The 18,836-nt window shown below is 36.2% G+C and overlaps 1 protein-coding gene across 1 annotated transcript in view; it reads right to left on the bottom strand.

Annotated features, from left to right (window-relative positions):
• HDX (highly divergent homeobox) overlaps nucleotides 1-18,836 on the bottom strand; it is a 208,495-nt gene that overhangs the window by 51,058 nt on the left and 138,601 nt on the right. The window contains exon 5 of the mRNA XM_033121807.1: nucleotides 11,982-12,128. Within this exon, the coding sequence (XP_032977698.1) occupies nucleotides 11,982-12,128 (147 nt within the window). The remainder of the gene's footprint in view (nucleotides 1-11,981; nucleotides 12,129-18,836) is intronic.

Here is an 18,836-nt window from a genome sequence, read left to right as displayed (position 1 = left end):
TACATAGTTATCGCCATTTTGTTATTTGTATTTCCGGTCTTCATTAGCTAGATTGTTTTCATCTTTCTTCTGCTTAAAGGAGCCCTTTTAACATTTCCTGCAATGCTAGCCTGGTGGTAATGAATTCCTTTAGCTTATTCTTTTCTGGGAAGCTCTTTATCTCTCCTTCAATTTTAAATGGTAGCCTCGCTGGATCAAGCAATCTAAGTTGTAGTCCTTTGTTTTTCATCAGTTTGAATACCTCTTATCCCTCCCTTCTTGCCTGCAAAGTTTCTGTAGAAAAGTCAGCTGATAGTCTTATGGGAGCATCCTTGTAAGCAATCACTGTCTGTCTCTTGCTGGTTTTAGGATTCTCTCTTTGTCTTTAACCTTTGCCCTCTTAACTATAATGTGTCTTGGTGTAGGCCTGTTTGGGTTCATCTTGTTTGGAACTCTGCACTTCCTTGGCTTGTATGTCGATTTCCTTCACCAGGTTGGGGAAGTTTTTGGTCATTATTACATCAAATATGTTCTGAATCCCTTGCTCCCTCTCTTCTGGTATTGCTATGATGCACATGTTGTTGCACTTGATGTTATCCCACAGGTCTCTTAAACCATTTTCATTGTTTTTTATTCTTTTTTCTTTTTGTTGTTCCACTTGGGTGACCTCGGCTATCTTGTCTTCTAAATCACTGATTCAATCCTCCACTTCATCTAACCTGCTGTTAATTCCTTTGAGTGTGTTCTTTATTTCAGTCATTGTATTCTTCAGTTCTAACTTGTTGTTTTTTTTTATGATTTCTCTATCCTTCTTTGTGTTCTCACTAAGTGCCTTAAACATTCTTATCATCAGTGTTCTAAACTCTGTCTCTGATAGGTTGGTTACCTCTATTTCATTTAGTTCCAATTCTGGAGGTTTCTTTTGTTCTTTTCTTTTGGACATGTTTCTTTGTTTCCGCATTCTGGCTGACTCTCTGTGTTTGCTTTGGTGTATTAGGTAGATCCTGTAGGTTCCTCAGTCTTTGCAGGGTGGACTTATGTATTATGTGTCCTTTATATTCGAATTGTACCATCTCCCTATTCTCCTGTGCATGTGTTGCAGAGGTGTCCCTTGTGTTGTGTGTATTCTCCTGTTGAGATTGAGCTTTAATTGATTTTGGCTCTTCAGTAGGTGGGATTGACTCCCTGGCTGACTAACTGAGAGAATTGTTTATGCCCACAGTGTATGAGCTGTTGTGTGAGAGTTGACTGCTCAGATGAGGCTTGGCACCTATGGGCTCTTGTGCCTGTGGAGAAATCCCTTTGGGTTTGTCACGTGTAGGTCAAACCCAGTAATGCTCTGGTTTAGTCTGGAGTTAGCCTCTGGGTATGTTGATTCTTGTGATTCTTGGGCTGGGCTCTGGTGCAGGTGATTTCAAAACAAAACAAATCAACACACACAATAACAACAACAAGAAAAACCCAAAATATACTCACATGTGAAAACAACCTACAACCAATTTTCAACACAAACAAAAATATCAAAAATGTATAAAAACAAAAGAAACAAAACAAAAAATAGCAACACCTCCCCCCCAAAAAAAATCAATGCAGAAAAATGGAAAGAAGGAGGAAAAGTCGACCAAGGAATAGAAAAAAGAAAAGAACAGAGAGAGAAAGGGGACAATGTGTATGTATATAGTGTTATTATCATTTTAATATTATTATCATTTTAAGTGTGTATATATGTTTAGTATATGCATATTTAGTGTAAGAAAACAACCCTTCCCCCAAGTAAACAGTGCCAGTCTTGGCTTAAGCCCACTAAGCTATCTCCAGGTTGTCCTCTGCTGACAAAAACTGCTCTCCTTCTTGTGGAGGCAGAGCCGGCCACTTGGTACCCAAAGTGACCCTGGCAATGCAGTTCTAGATGAGTGGGGCTATAGGGTGTGGTTGGTAGTTTTTACAAAGTCAGTGCAGTTTCCACTCTTGCCTGCACAAATGCGCGCTGAGAACACTATAGCCAGCCACCGGGAGGTGGGTTTTTTCCCTGCATGCAGATCTCGTGGGCCTTAGGGCACATCTTCCATTAGGGTATGTGGACGGCATGAGATTTCTAGGCTGCTGAAAGTCCAGAGCTGCCTTTGCCACCTGCTGCTAACCCCTGTGTGTGTCTCAGTAGCTGTAATTGTCCTGCCGGCAGCCACCCAGAAAAGGTCAGGGCTGGATAGGCAGGTGTCTTCGTCTCCCAGCCCAGCCTCTTCCCTAGGTCACAGCTACAAATCAGCTTTTTCCAGTTCTTGAGGGCTGAAGCTCCTCTGTAATCTGACAGTACTCCTCTTTTCAAGGACCAGCTTAAGACTCTGGAAGGGCAGGTGTGGGATGGCTGTGGGAGAGTGGGGATGGGGCCCAGGTATGGAGTTTACTGTCTGTCTGACCGAGAGCCCAGCCGCAGTCCTTAGCTGAGGTTTCTGCCTCAAACTTTGGCCACTGCAGTCCTCTATACTGATCTCTTAGCAGGACTGTGGGACTGTGGTTATTGCGATCTCTGGTCTGTGTCCCGGAGCCCCTGCATCTCTGCAGCCATGGATGCAGGTCGGTCTCTACACCTCTCCCTTCCCTCTTCCCCCACTTGCCCGCACAGTTTGCCCACCTTCAGGTAATCCTTGTGTGAGTCTCTTAGTTGTTTGTGTGATGAGCAGAGAATCCTTTGATGAGTTATAAATGTTCAATTTGTGGTAACTTCCAGGGGAGAACTCCAGAAGCCCACCTCATTGCTGCCATTTCTATGACATCACCCTGTTTGCATCTTTTCTGAACTCTGCATTGAATGAGTCATGGAATTAGCCATGGTGAGAATCTTTTCACCACAGAAATCAACAAATGTTTTTCCTCAAAGAGCTGATTGTTAAATACTTACCAGAACATCACTGCCATTATTTAAATCTTATACTGACATCTTTGAAAAGGAATAGAAACTACTGTTCCCATGACTGATAAATATAATTTTTCAATCTATCATTCATTACATAATATGTGATATGTATTTCAGATCATCTCATGCAATTTTTTAAACAGTGTTATTGGGATATATTTAAAATACTATAAATTCACTAATTTAATGTGTACAATGAAAATGTTTTTAATATATTCACAAAGTTGTGCAATGATCACCACTAATTCCAGAACATTTTTATCATGCCAAAAAAAAACAAAACCCCTATATCCATTAGCAGTCACTCCCCATTCCTCCTTACACCCAGCCCCTGGAAAACACTAATCTACTTTCTGTTTCTATAGATGTACCTATGCTGGATATTTTATACAAATGGGATTATAGAATATGTGGTGTCTTGTGTTCTTTCACTTAGCATAATGTTTTCAAGATTCATCTATTTTGTAGTATGTTTCAGGATTTCACTCAATTGCATGTCTCTATAATATTCCATTATATGTATATGTCACATTTTGTTTACCCATTCACTTGATGGACATATGTTTTTTTCTACTTTTTGGGTATTATGAATAATTCTATTATGAATATCCAATGTAAGTTTTTGAGTGGACATACATTTTTTTCCCTTTGGGTATATACCTAAAAGTGAAATTGCAGGGACATATGATAGCTCTATGTTAAAAAGTTGAGGACTGTTTTCTAAAGTAGCTAAAACACTTCACATTTTCACGAGAAGTATATAACTCCACATCCTAGCCAACACTTTTTATTTATCTTTTGGATTCTAGCCATCATAGTAGGTGGCAAGTTATATCTCATCCTAGTTTTGATTTCCATATGACAAGTAATGCTGAACATCTTTTTGTCTGATTCTTGGCCATTTGTATATCTTCTTTGGATAAATGTTTATTCAATACTTTGCCCATTAAAATTTTTAAATTATATTTATTGTGGTGATATTGATTAGTAAAATTATACAGGTTTAAAGTTACATTTCTATAATACACCATCTATACGTTGCATTGTTTGTTCACCACCCAGTCAGTTCTCCTTCCATCACCATATATTTGAGACCCTTTTCTCTCTTTTACCACCCCTCCACCACCCTTACCCTCAGGGTGGGTAAACTGTTGTCTGTGTCTATGAGTTTTTATTTGTTTGTCTTGTTCATGTGCTGCTTTTAGTTTTATATCCCACATATGAGTGAAATCATATAGTTCTCGAATTTTTTTCTCTGACTTATTTAGTTTAGCATAACTCAACATCCATCCATGTTGTTGCACATGGCAGTATTTCATCTTTTCTTATGACGAAGTATTATTGTGGTACATTGTATATATGTACCACGTCTTCTTTATCCAATCATCTATGGAAGGATACTTTGGTAGTTTCTATGTCTTGGCCACCACGAATAACACTGCAATGAACATAGGGATACATATATCTTTACAGATAAATATTTTCAGATTTTTTTGGGTAGCTATCCAGAAGAAAGATTGCTGGGTCTTATGGTAATTCTATTCTTAAATTTTTGAGGAAACTCCATACTGTTTTCCATAGTGGCTGTATCAATTTACACTTCCATCCCCAGTGGTTCCATTTTCTCCACAGACTCTCCAACACTTGCTATTACTTGTCTTAGTAATGATAGCCATTCTTTTTCTTAATTAAAATTTATTGGGGTGACAATGGTTAGTAAAATTACAAGGGTTTCAAGTGTACAATTCGGTAATATGCCGTCTATTTATCACATTGTGTGTTCACCACCCAGAGTCAATTCCCCTTCTATCACCATATATTTGACCCAGTTTACCCTCATCTACCACTCCCCTCCCCTTTTACCCTCTGGCAACCACTAAACTATTATCTGTGTCTAAGAGCTTTTTTTTTGTTTGTTTGTTTTTCTTGTTCTTTTGTTGCTTTCAGTTTTATATCCCACATATCAGTGCAATCATATGGTTCTCAAATTTTTCTGTCTGGCTTATTTCGCTTATTAGCATAATAGTCTGAAGATTCATTCACTTGGTTGCAAATGGCAATATTTCATCTTTTCTCATGGCAGAATAGTATTCAATTGTGTATGTATACTGCAACTTCTTTACCCAATCATCTGTCAAAGGACACTTTTGTTGTTCCAATATCTTGGCCACCATAAATAAAGCTGCAATGAACATCAGAGCACATATATCTTTACGGATAAATGTTTTCAGATTTTTGGGGTAGATACCCAGGAGAGTGATTGCTGGGTTATATGGTAATTCTATTCGTAATTTTTTGAGGAACCTCCACACAGCATTCCATAATGACTGCACCAGTCTGCATTCCCACCAACAGTGTATGAGGGTTCCTTTTTCTCCACAGCCTCTCCAACACTTGTTATTATTTGTCTTGTTGATGATAGCCATTTTAACTGGTGTGAGGTGATATCTCATTGTACTTTTTATTTGCATTTCTCTGATGATTAGTGATGTTGAGCATCTTTTCATATATCTATTGGCCACCTGTATGTCCTCTTTGGAGAAATGTCTATTCAGGTCCTCTGTCCATTTCTTAATTGGACTGTGCGTTGTTGTTGTTGCATTGTTTGAGTTCCTTATATATTTTGGATATTAGCCCCTTATCAGAGCCATTGTTTGCAAACATCTTCTCCCATTTGGTTGGTTGCCTCTTTATTCTGTCAATGGTTTCTTTTGCTGTGAAGAAGGTTTTTAGTTTGACAGTCCCATTCATTGAATTTAGTTTTTACTTCCCTTGCCTTTGAGGTCAAATTTATAAAATCCTCTTTGAACCCAAGTTCCATAAGTTTAGTGCATGTGTTTTCTTCTATGCAGTTTATTGTTTCAGGTCTCTTGTTTAGGCCTTTGATCCATTTTGTTAATTCTCTTACACGATGACAGGTAGCAGTCTAGTTTCACTCTTTTGCACATGGCTTTCCAATTCTCCCCGCATCATTTACTGAAGAGTCTTTCTTTTCTGTACTGTATGTTTTTGGCTCCATTGTCGAAAATTATCTGTCTGTATTTTTGTGGGTTTATTTCTGGGTTTTCAAGTCTATTCTATTGGTCTGTGTGTCTGTTTTTTTGCCAGTACCATGCTGTTTTGATTATTTTTGCCCTGTAGTGCAAGCTGAAGTCAGAGAGTGGGATACCACCAGCATTATTCTTTTTTCTTAGGATTCCTTTGGCTATTTGGGGCCTTTCATGGTTCCATACAAATCAGATGATTTTTCATTCTTTCTCTTTAAAATATGTCAATGGAATTTTGATGGGAATTGCATTAAATCTGTATATTGCTTTGGGTCATATGGCCATTTTAACAATGTTGATTCTTCCAATCCACGAACATGGAGTGTCTTTCAATTTCTTTGTGTCTTCTTGAATTTCTTTTAATAGCATCTTAGAGTTTTCAGTGTATAGGTCCTTCATATCCTCTGCTAATTTTATTCCTAGGCATTTTATTCTTTTAGTTGCAATTGCAAAAGGAATTTTTTCTTCATTTTTTTTCCTGAAATTTTATTGTTAGTATATAGGAACACAATTAATTTTTGTACATTGATTTTATATAATGAAAACTTTGTTTGTTTATTGTTTTTACTAGCTCTTTGGTGGTTTTTTTTAAATCATTTTTTATATAAGGAATCATGTCATCTGTTAAAAGTGACCGTTTAACTTCTTCATTCCCAACTTGGATACCTTTTATTTCTTTCTCTTACCTGATCGTTCTGGGTAGAACCTCCAATAATATGTTGAATAACAGTGGTGAACGGGGGGAATCCCTGTGTTGTTCCTAATCTTAGAGGAAAAGCTTTCAGTTTTTAACCATTAAGTATGATATTAGCTGAATGTTTGTCATATAGGGACTTTATTATGTTGAGGTACTTTCTTCTATATTCATTTTACTAAGTGTTTTAATCATAAATGGGTGTTGCATCATGTCAATGTTTTGTCTGCATGTATTGATATGATCATTTGATTTTTATCTTTTCTTTTGTTTATGTGGTATATCACATTGATCGATTTCTGTATGTTGAACCATCCTTGTGGCCCTGGAATGAACCCCACTTGATCGTGATGTATCATCTTTTTAATGTATTGTTGTATTTGATTTGCTAGAATTTTGTTTTGGATTTTTGCGTCTGTATTCATCAGAGATACTGGTCTGTAGTATTCTTGTTTTGTGTTATCGTTACCAGGTTTTGGCATCAGGGTAATGTTGGCCTCATAAAATGAGTTAAGAAGTATTGCCTCCTCTTCATTTTTTTGGAAGAATTTGAGGAGGATTGGTATTAGATCCTCTTTGAAGGTTTGGTAGAATTCATTAGTGAAGCCATCTGGCCATGGACACTTGCTTTTGGGAAGGTTTTGGATGATTGTTTCAATTTCCTTACTGCTGATTGGTTATTTACATTTTCCAGGCCTTCATGATGCAGTCTAGGAAGGTTATATATTTCCAAGAAGTTGTCAGTTTCTTCTAGGTTATTGAATTTGGTGGCATTTATTCCATTGTATTCTTGTATGATCCTTTGTATTATTGTGGCATCTGTCGTTACTTCTCCTCTTTCATTTCTGATTTTGTTTATTAGTGTCTTTCCTCTTTTCTTCTTAGTGAGTTTAGACAGAGGGTTGTCAAATTTATTAACCTTTTCAAAGAACCAGGTTCTTGTTGCATTTGTTTTTCCCTATTGTCTTTTTGGTCTCTATTTCATTTCATTCTGCTCTAATTTTTATTATTTCCTCCCTTTTGGTGACTTTGCATTTCATTTGTTCTTTTTCTTGTCTTTTAAGATGTAATGTTAGGTTGATTATTTGTTTTGTTTGTTTCTTGAGATAGGCCTGTAATGATATAAATTTCCCTCCTAATACATCTCTAGCCACCTCATAATAATTTTGATACGATGTATTTTTATTCTCATTTGTTTCTATGTACTGTTGATTTCTCCTGCTATTTTTTCTTTGATCCAACCATTCTTTAATAGCTGTTGTCTAACCTCCACATATTTGTGGTTTTTACTGCTTTGTTTTTGCAGTTCTCCAATTTCAAAGCCTTGTGGTCAGAGAACATGCTTTGCATGATACCAATCTTCTTTAATTTGCTGAGGCTAATTTTGTGTCCCAACATATGGTCTATCCTTAAGAATGTTCCATGTTCAATAAAAAAGAATGTATAGTCTGCTTTTCTAGGATGAAGTACTCTGTAAATGTCAATTATGCCCATTTGGTGTAATGTGTCATTTAAGGCTGATATTTCCTTATTGATTTTCCGTTTGGATGATCTATCCATAGCTGTCAATGGTGTATTTAGATCCTTTACTATAATTGTGTTTTTGTCAGTTTCTCCCTTTAGTTCTGTTAGTAGTTGCTTTATATATTTTGGTGATCTCTGATTGGGAGCATATATATTGATAAGTGTTGTATCTTCTTGTTGTATTGTCTTCTTTATTATTATGAAATGTCTATCTTTGTCTCTTGTTACTATTTTTATCCTAAAGTCTGTTTTGTCAGATATAAAGATGGCTACACCCACTTTTCTTTGGATGATATTTCTTGGAGTATTGTTTCCACCCTTCCACTCTGAGTCTATATTTGTCCTTGCAGCTGAGATGCATCTCTTGGAGGCAGAATATGCTTGGGTTTCATTTTTGATCTAATGTGCTACTCTGTACTTTTTATTGGTAAGTTCAATCCATTTACATTTAGGGTGATTTTTAATATATGAAGATTTCTTGTAGCCTTTTTATCTTTTGCTTTCTGGTAGCTGTGTGTCTCTGTTCTTTCTTTGCCTTTGTGTTTCTGTCTGTTATTTTAGTTTAGTGGTATTCTATTATTCGCCCCCCATGTTACTTCTTTTTTTATGTTATGTGTCTGAGTTCAGGATATTTTTTTGTGTGTGGTTACCATTAAGTTTATGTAGAAGGAAGTTTTATATATTCATATACAATAGTCGTTTTTTTCTTCAGCACGCATTTTATTTCCACTTGCCTTAGCAAATTCAGACCTTTATCCTCTCCCCTTTTATGTTTTCATTGGCACACCTTATCCTTGTTTATGCTGTGAACTTATTTCTGAGTTGCAGTAGCAAATTGTCTTCTTATCTTTTTCTTTTCCTGTTTTTTTTTTTTTTTTTTTTTATCTCCTTTACCCTTTATGTTATGTTTGAGTGTATAAGGCCTTATTCTTTGTAGGGGCTTCCATTTCTTGCTTCTGGCTGTCTGTTAGTAATATTACTCATAGTTTTGTATACTTTTGTCTTTTTGTTTCTGGTAGAATAACCTTCTTCAGTATTTCCTGTAATGCAGGCTTTGTGGTGGAATTCCCTCAGCTTCTGTATATCTGGAAAGGTCTTTATTCCGCCTTCATATCTAAAGGATAGCTTTGCTGGATATATTATTCTTGGCTTGTAATTTCTCTCTTTCAATAGTTTGAATATTTGATTCCACTCTCTCCTGGCTTGTAGAGTTGCTGCTGAAAAAATGTGATGAATATCTAATGAGTTCTTCTTTGTGGTTTACCATCTTCTTTTCCCTGGCTGCCTTGAGAATTCTTTGTCATTAATTTTTGACAGTTTCAATATAATGTGCCTTGCAGATGGTCTGTTAGGATTGAGGTAATTAGGTGCTCTTGGTCTGTTCACGTCTTGGATTTGAGCTTCCATTTCTTTCCATATATTTTGGAATTTCTCATTAACTATTTGTTTGAATAGGCTCTCTGTGCCCTTCTTCCTCTCTTCTTTTAGTATATCCATTCTTCTTTTCTTTAATTTTTTTGGGTAGCAATGGTTAGTAAAATTACATAGGTTTCAAGTGTACAATTCTATAATACATCATCTATATATTACATTGTGTGCTTACCACCCAGACTCAGTTCTCCTTCCATCACCATATATTTGATCCCCTTTACTCTCATCTACCATCCCCCTCCCCCCTTACCCTGTGGTAACCACTAAACGGCTGTCTGTACCTATGAGTTTTTGTTTCATTGTTTGTTTCTCTTGTTCCTTTTTTGCTTTCAGTTTTGTATCCCATATATGAGCGAAGTCATATGGTTCTCGACTCTTTCTGTCTCACTTATTCTGTAAAGATATATGTACTCTGATGTTCACTGCAGCATTGTTCATTGTGAGTAAGACATAGAAACAACCAATGTGTCCTTTGATAGATGATTGGATAAAGAAGATGTGATATATATATATGTGTGTGTGTGTGTGTGTGTGTGTGTATATATATACACACACACACACACACACACACACACACACACACACACAATAGAATACTACTCTGCCATAAGAAAAGGTAAAATACTGCCATTTGCAATAACATGGATGGATCTTGAGATTGTTATGCTAAGAGAAATACCCATTATTCTTAAATGGCTCTTTTTGATGGAGTCAGATAGTTCTTGTAGAAGTCTTTCATTTCTTTTGACTCTCAAGTCTCTCTCTTCCATCTGCATCATTTCCAGATTTCTGTCTTTAATATTACTAATTCTTTCCTCCATCTGATCAGCTTTCATTTTTCATCTATTTTATTGAGTTCTTCAGCTCTAGAACTTCTATTTGGTTCTTCTTAAAAATTTCAATGTCTTTGGTAAAGTACTCATTTTGTTCATTGATTTGTATTTCTGAGTTTATTCAACTGCCTGTCTGAGTTTTCTTGCATCTCGTTGAGGTTATTTTTGTTTTGTTTTCAGAACTGCAATTTTGAATTCTCTTTCATTTAAGTTACATATTCCCATGTCTTTAAGTTTATTTTCTGGAGATTTTTCATTTTCTTTCTGAGCTTCCTTGTTACCTTGGTTATTCATTGCAATTAATGAATGATTTCTCTTCCTGGGCATCTACTGGAGTGAATTCTGCAGCCAGTTGATATGAAGAGGATTTTCTTTTGCCTTCCTGTAGGTAGCGCCGGAGTATTTTATTTTCTCTTGAGCTGTTCTGGCTTCTCACGCAGTGGGTCATTTCCAGGGGAGGTGGCTGTCTCCTTTGTTACCAGGTTGCCTCAGTCTCAGGGCACAACCCCCATGGGAGCATCTTTTGGTGATTGGGTTCTGAGCCTCTGAAATCCTGGTGTTGCCCCTTCAGCCAGATGTAGGCCTGTGTGCTTCAGCAGCCCTGGGTGCCCCCGCTAAGAGCTGCCATGAAAGGTAGGTGAAAGGTGTGGGAGGTAGTTGGTGTGTTTGTGGTTTGTTCTTTTCCAAATAATGGTGACTGCCAGACCTCAGCTGTCTTGTCCCTATAGCTCCTCTCTTGTCACTGGAATTAGCCACACTGTGCATCTACCACCTTAGGACTGATTCCCCAGGTCTCAGGACTGTAGATATTCTGTTCTTCAATCTGACACTGCTACTGTTTCTGGGGCCTGCTACTAACACTGGGAGGTTGTAGAGGAGGTGAGCTGTGGGAGGGTGTGGGGGAGGTGTCAAGGTTCTGTGGCTTTGTTTTCTGCCTGGCAGTGAGGGTTGTTAGACTGTAGCAGTTGCACTTCTGTATTCGGACTTTGTCCTGAGTTCTCTGCCCCATCACTGGGTTCAGCTGTATTATATACTTCTTTCTCAGGCAGAATTGCTGGGGCTGCAGAGAGTATGCCTGCAGCCTCAATCCTCTCCTCTCCTGTTAGCTCCATGCTGTGTCCAGTGGCCCCATCTCTGCACTTCTCCCTGTCTCTTCTCCCCTGTTCACCCCAATTCACCTGCCTTCAGATGTTTTGATGCACGGCTTTCTTAGACGTGTTTGTGTGTTTTATAGGGAATCTTTTGTTGAATTATAGTTGTTCAATTTGTTGTAACTTCAAGAGGTGATATCAAGGAGCACCCTTCACACCACCATGTTTCTGATGTCACTCCCATTTAAAAAGTTTCATTATTTGCCTTTTCTTATTGACATGTAAGTGTTTTGTTTTGTTTTTTTTTTTACATACTGTGGATACAACTTCCTTGTAAGATATATGATTTAAACATTTTTGCTCCAATTATGTGTGTTATATTTTTGATATCATTTTTTTGTCATTTTTTAAAGCTTTCATTTATGATACTCATCAATCACACCATGAAAATTATTGAAAATATCTTACCCGAACGATTTCACAGTCAACATTTAATTCAGTTGCAACTGCTTCAATTTTCTCTCTACAGACAGAGCCAAGGCTGGTCATGCCATTGTCCCAGTACTTTTTAAGGGTGGCTAAGTCTCGGTCACTGAACTGAGTGCGATCTTGTAGCTGTAAAACACATTTCAAAAATTAGAATAATTAAAAGAAACATTATAGAGATCATCACGATGAGATGTCCTACATTACTTTCAACTCATAACAGTAGATAAGTTAATTTCACATTTCTTATTCTGTGTTCCCCCATTTTGAAATGGGCATTTTCATGATATTTATTTCTATAACATGAAAGTGTACTAGAACAAAATGAATAAAATATTTTAACTGATGGCAATTAAGCAATCTGATTTTAAATGGTTATAATCACACAAAAAATTCTTGTCATTTTAGAAAATACAGATAAATTTTTAAAATAAGAGACTTTCAATCACCCGCAATTCTGGAAATAACACTGTTAACATTATAATGCATATTCTTTTAACCTTTTTTCTATGATACACATATTCAAATTCACACTGCATACATTTAAAAAAAAATAACAGAGTTAGAATCACATCACTGTGCTGCCTTTTGATAACTTAATCTAGATTTATCATACACATAGGTCTCCTACTAATGTTATAATTAATTAGAGGGGTAAATAAGAGTAATGTAAAAAGATAATGTAGTCCTAAGAAAACAATCATATTTATGTCTTCAGAAAATTTCATAATGAGCCTATATTTTTCGTTCTTAGGATTTTTTTAATCCAGTAAACTATGGACTTTATATGTTGTTTTAATTCAATGAATCCTGGAGGCATCCTTAGGAAGTAAATTAGAAACACAATAGAGTAATGACCTCCATTTTGCTGATAAGTTAGGAAAAGAAGGGTCAAATGACTCATTCAACAGGGCACAGAGAGCCCATGGCAGAGCTAGAAATAAAATGTATCTGATTTTTCCTAGTAGTTTTATCCTTATGATGTCTCCAATTATCTCAAGGTAGTGGGAAAAAAAACCTAAAAATAAAGTTTAATTAAAAATATATACCCCTCAAAGCCCTATATGTGTATGTGTGTGTTTGTGATGAGAGAGAATGAGGATAAGAGAGCAAGAGAGTAAGAGAGAGAAAGCCTGTAAGAGTGAGTGAGTTGAGGGCAAATATTGCAAATCCTGGCATGAGGTAAAAGGTCCTTTTACAGCCTTCTAAGAAGATATGGTATGGTCCCAACAGAGGCTAGACCTCAAATCCTTCCTAGACATACTCCACTTTCAACATTTCCTTTCTAAATGAAATGTAAAATGGAACACTCTTAAATTAGATTCTGGTAACAATGGAAAATAATGTATTCAATATATAAAATATGACATACATAAAAGAGTTGTCATAGCTAAAACTGATATAATACTAAACAATAGGAGCAAATTTATTTTAAAGCTATAACTTTTTGAAAGGGAATTTTAGCTTTCAGGAGGAAAAGCAATATATGAATTCTTAGTTTACTACCAGATAGTGAAGTTAAATTGTATAATTAACATTTGTCTCTTCATAAGAACTGTAGTAATTTTTTTGTGTATTATTCAATTTCCTTATCACTAAATCTGTTCTCCCACTATTAAAAAACCCTGATAAGTAACATTTATTTCAAGTACTAGTACTAAATAACGTGCTCCCTATAAATAAATCAAAACACGCCATCCAAGTTGTTTTTTTTTTAATCAAGTGGAATAAACTTCAAGTTATTTAAAACATAAAAATATCATTAGGTGCCTATTCGGTATTGATTGTACAATAGCTGTGGAGCTAAATTCTCAAAACTGAGAGCAAAATAAATGATAGAAAGGTTCTAGGTAGATTCAAATAGTCCACCACAACAGCCAGCATAAATATTCCCATAGTTTCCCATTGCACCAAATTCCTCAGTGCAAGCTACCTTACACTACTGTCAGAATGGAAGAAATAATGAACAGAACACTGAACATGCTCAGCCAATTAATATGTAGTTCATTTAGAGGACATCCAAAGCTGATTCACCCCTTAAACTGAACTAAATAAAACCTGACTTGATTTGTTGGAAATGTGCTGGGGTTTCAGAATTAGCAATGCTGAAAGTGACCTATTACGACAACACCTATTAAGTACAAGCTTATGGGGAAAGAGCAGTTATTTTTAAAGCTTCTAAGAGCATATTTAACTAAGAAAAGAAAGTAACAATCAATTAACACACAAAATGATATATAGATGATGTATTATAGAATTGTACACTTGAAACTTATGTAACTTTATTAACAATTGTCACCCCAATAAATTTTAATTAAAAGAAAGAGAAAACAATCAGTTAGCATCAAAATTGAATATTCATTTAGAGTTGAGGGGAAAAAAGTGGACACTTAGAGGAGAAGTTGAGTTCTTCCCCAAGGAAACTTGAAGTTAAATCAGTTGTCTTCCTATTGGATTCTAAAGCCACTTTCACTTCACAAGACATTCCACAGCCTAACTGGCTCCTAACTGCTGCCAATTGAGGGAGACATATTAGGCAATTATGTTGTTGATTTTGTGAGAAGACCCTGGCAATCCAGGTGAAACCTGAGTCTTGGCCCAAATGACCAGATATCTGTGTTAATTTCACTTGGATTATATTGCAACACACTAGAAGCCTTTTGACCTGTTCATCAGTCTCAAGGACATTTCCAGTAATTCAGTTCTTTGCTGCTCTTTTAAAAATAAAACTAGGTGACAAAACTCTGGTGTTGGGGAGCAGTTTCCTGTTTTGAGTATGTGTCTTAGTTAAATGTAGAACTGAACTATGTATTTGTACTCAGAAGCAACTTCTTTGAAATAAGAACTATTCAAATTTTCTTTTTTAAAAAATTTATTTTTTCACTTACCATTGACATACAATATTATATTACTTTCAGGTGTACAACATAGTGACTAAACATTTTGAAGTGAGCACCCCAATAAGTCTAGTACCCATCTGATATCACACATAGTTATTACAATGTTATTGGCTATATTCCCTATGCTGTACTTTACATCTCACTGATTATTTTAATAACTGCCAACTTGTACTTCTTAATCCCTATCAACTTTTTCACCCATCCCCACCCCTCCCATCTGGTGACCACCAGTTTGTTCTCTTATCTATGAGTTTGTTTTTGTTTTGTTTGTTCATTCATTTTGTTTTTTAGATTCCACATATAAGGGAAATCATATGGTATTTGTCTTTCTCTGATTTCTTTCACTTAGCATAACATCCTCTAGGTTGATCTATGTTGTCGCAAATGGTAAGATTTCATTATTTTTATGGCTGAGTAATATCCCATGTATATATATATGTACATCTTCTTTATCCATTCATCCATCAATGGACACTTAGTTTGCTTCCATATGTTAGCTATTGTAAATAGTGCTGCAATGAACATAGGGATGCATATATCTTTTCGAATTGCTGTTTTGGATTTCTTCAGATAAATATCCAGAAGTGGAACTGCTGGGTCATGCACTGTTGGTGGGACTGTAAATTGGTGCAGCCACTATGAAAAACAATATGTAGGTTTAAAAAAAATTTTTTTTTTTAAATTAAAGTTTATTGGTGTGACAATGGTCAGTAAAGTTACATAGGTTTCAGGTGTACAGTTCTGCAATACATCGTTTATATATCACATTGTGTTCACCACCCAGAGTCAGTTCTCCTTCCATCACCATATATTTGACCCCATTTACCCTCATCTACCACCCCCCCTTACCCTCTGGTAACCACTAAACTATTGTCTGTGTCTATGAGTTTTTGTTTCTTTATTTGTTTGTGTTATTCCTTTGCTGTTTTCAGTTTTATATCCCACATAGCAATTTTTAAAAATTGAAAAGAGAACTATTAAAAATTTCTAACATTTCCTTCAGCTTACTCCCTCTATTTTCCATATGCTGTGCCCTACTCTATCCTACCCAGACACAATAGCCAGCACTGTTTAATTTTTAAATTTGTTTTGTGAAATTTTATTCATCTTTCCACTAGATAATGGGCTCTTTAATAGCAGGGATAATGCTTTTTTTAATTTTATTTTTTTACTTTTATTTTCATTGTAAAAATGAAAGTAAAAAGATACTTTAGGGAAAAAAACACACAGTTAATCAGAAAGCTACAAAATGAGCTACAGTCTCTCCTTTCCTTATTCACAAACTCCCAATCTTGACCCCAAGACAACCACTTTCAGTACTTTCCTGAGTAACTTTCCAGAATGAAAATGCATATACATTTACCAAGAAAAAGCAATAACACTGTGAACTTAAATTTTTTCACTTAATAGTATATCTTGAAGATCTTTCTATATTATCACGTACAGATACACTTCAGTCTTTTTAAGTGCTACATTGTGTTCCATCATATGGACACTCTCCAATTTACTTAGAGTTATCTAAAGATGGACATTTAGGTGGTTTCAGGTTATTGCTATTAAAAGCAATGATGAAATGGACATCCTTTTACATATGTCTTGCTTTATATTTGCAATTACATGTAATGAGAAATTCTTAGCCATGTGTTTTGATCACCAAAACTTCTTTCCATTGATGAGGAAGAGATTTATCCCCTAAAGTTATTGGGATGACCAAATAACTAGACAGATGAAATCAACAGTAGTGTATTAGTCTCTATATTCATAGCTTGGAGGAGGAAAACACTGTATGCCACACAGGGCTACATAGCGATTCCATTTAGAAACAGAATAAACAAGCAGATGCTGTGGTGTATCTCCTGAGGTTGATGAAACCCTTGTTTCCTACAGGAGAATGTACTTAGCTTGTTTGAATCATACTGTGGGCTAGCAGGGAGCTGAAGGAATAATAGGCACTGTTCCTGATCCCCATGATAAGGAAAGTTGTTTGAATATGGTACTTTATCTGCAGGAACATGATGGGAAGGGTCCAACTTGTGGTTGGACCATCATTCAAGACCCTCTAGGTTTTCCCCGGATGCCAAAACACATATAATAAGGGGCCTTAATTTTAGATCTTATATTGCAAAACGGAATTGGTGGGCCAAAGAATATGTGCGCTTAAATTTTTAAAAAATAATCCAAATTGCCCTTGAATAAGGACTGAAATGTATGCTGCTCCCTATTTTCCCATATCTGTATCAATGCTAGGTATTGTGAACTTTGTAATTTTTGCTACTTTAGTGAAAAATGGTACAGCAGGTCCCTCTTATTTGTCGTTTCACCTTCCTCAGTTTCAGTTACCTGTGGTCAACTGCAGTTTGGAAATATTAAATGGAAAATTCCAGAAATAAATATTACATAAGTTTTAAATTGTGTGCCGTTCTGAATAGTGTGATGAAATCTCGCGTCATTCAGCTCCATCCTGCCCTGGATGTGAATCATCCCTTTGTCCAGCATATCCACGCTGTGTACACTACCTACCCATTATTCACTTAATAGCTGTCTTGGTTACAGATTGACTGTCATGGAATCTTAGTGCTTGTCTTCAAGTAACGCTTATTTTACATAATAATGGCCCCAAAGCACAAGAGTAGTGGTGATTCTGGCAATTCAGATACACCAAAAAGAAGCCATAAAGGGCTTCTGTTAAGTGAAAAGGTGAAATTTTGGTATTATCAATGGTTTCAGGCATCCACTGGGGATCTTGGAACGTATCCCTGGCCCCCGGACAAGGGGGGACTACCGTATCTTATCATTTTGACTTGCATTTCTTTAAGTAAGACTAATTATTTTTATATGCTTATTGGCCTTATATACAGTATACCTCAGAGATATTGCAGGTTCAGTGCCAGACTACCACAAAAACATAAATATTGCTATAAAGTGAGTCACATGATTTTTGTTTGGATTCTCAGTGAATATAAAAGTTATATTTACACTATACCATACCCTATGAAGTGTGTAATAGCACTATGTCTTTAAAAATGCACATACCTTGATTTAAAAATACTTTATTGCTAAAAAATGCTAACCATTATCTAAGCCTTCAAGAAGATATGAGGGTCTTGCTTCAATGTTGATGGCTATTGACTGATCAGGGTGGTGGTTGCTGAAGGTTGGGGTGGCTGCGGCAAATTCTTTTTTCTTTTTTCAAATTCTTTTTTTTTTTTTTTTTTTTTTTTTTTTTTTTAATTTATTGGGGTGACAATTGTTAGTAGAATTACATAGATTTCAGTTGTGCAATTCTGAATCACATCATCCATAAATCACACTGTATGTTCACCACCCAGAGTCAGCTCCCCTTCCATCACCGTACATTTGATCCCCCTCACCCTCATCCCCCACCCCCCAACCCCCTTACGCTCTGGTAACCACCAAATTACGTTCCCCAGATTAATTTTCAAACCCCGTGGCCATCCTGTGGTCACCGACTGCCCTCCAATCCCCTCACCCTCCCCCCCACCCCCCACTCCCCCCGCCCATCTAGCAACCCTCAGTTTTTCCTCATTGTCTCCCACACAGTTTCTGATTAGTTCATTCACTTATTCTTTTCTTTAGAATCCGCAAATAAGTGAGATCATATGGAACTTATCTTTCTCTGTCTGACTTATTTCACTTAACATAATGTTCTCTAGATCCATCCATGTTGTTGCAAATGGTAAGATTTCTTTCTTCCTTATGGCTGCATAATACTCCATTGTATAAGTGTACCACAGTTTCTTAATCCAGTCATCTACCGATGGGCATTTTGGTTGTTTCCATGTCTTAGCTATTGTGTATAGTGCTGCAATAAACATAGGAGTGCATAGAGATTTTTGAATTGAAGTTCTGGATTTCTCCGGATAGATACCTAGGAGTGGAATTACTGGATCATAAGGTAGTTCCATTTTCAGAATTT

The sequence above is a fragment of the Rhinolophus ferrumequinum genome, chromosome X (genome assembly GCF_004115265.2).
Source record: "Rhinolophus ferrumequinum isolate MPI-CBG mRhiFer1 chromosome X, mRhiFer1_v1.p, whole genome shotgun sequence".
Taxonomy (NCBI): Eukaryota; Metazoa; Chordata; class Mammalia; order Chiroptera; family Rhinolophidae; genus Rhinolophus; species Rhinolophus ferrumequinum.
Note: the sequence above shows the minus strand (reverse complement) of the source record. Positions and strands in the feature narration are given on the sequence as shown.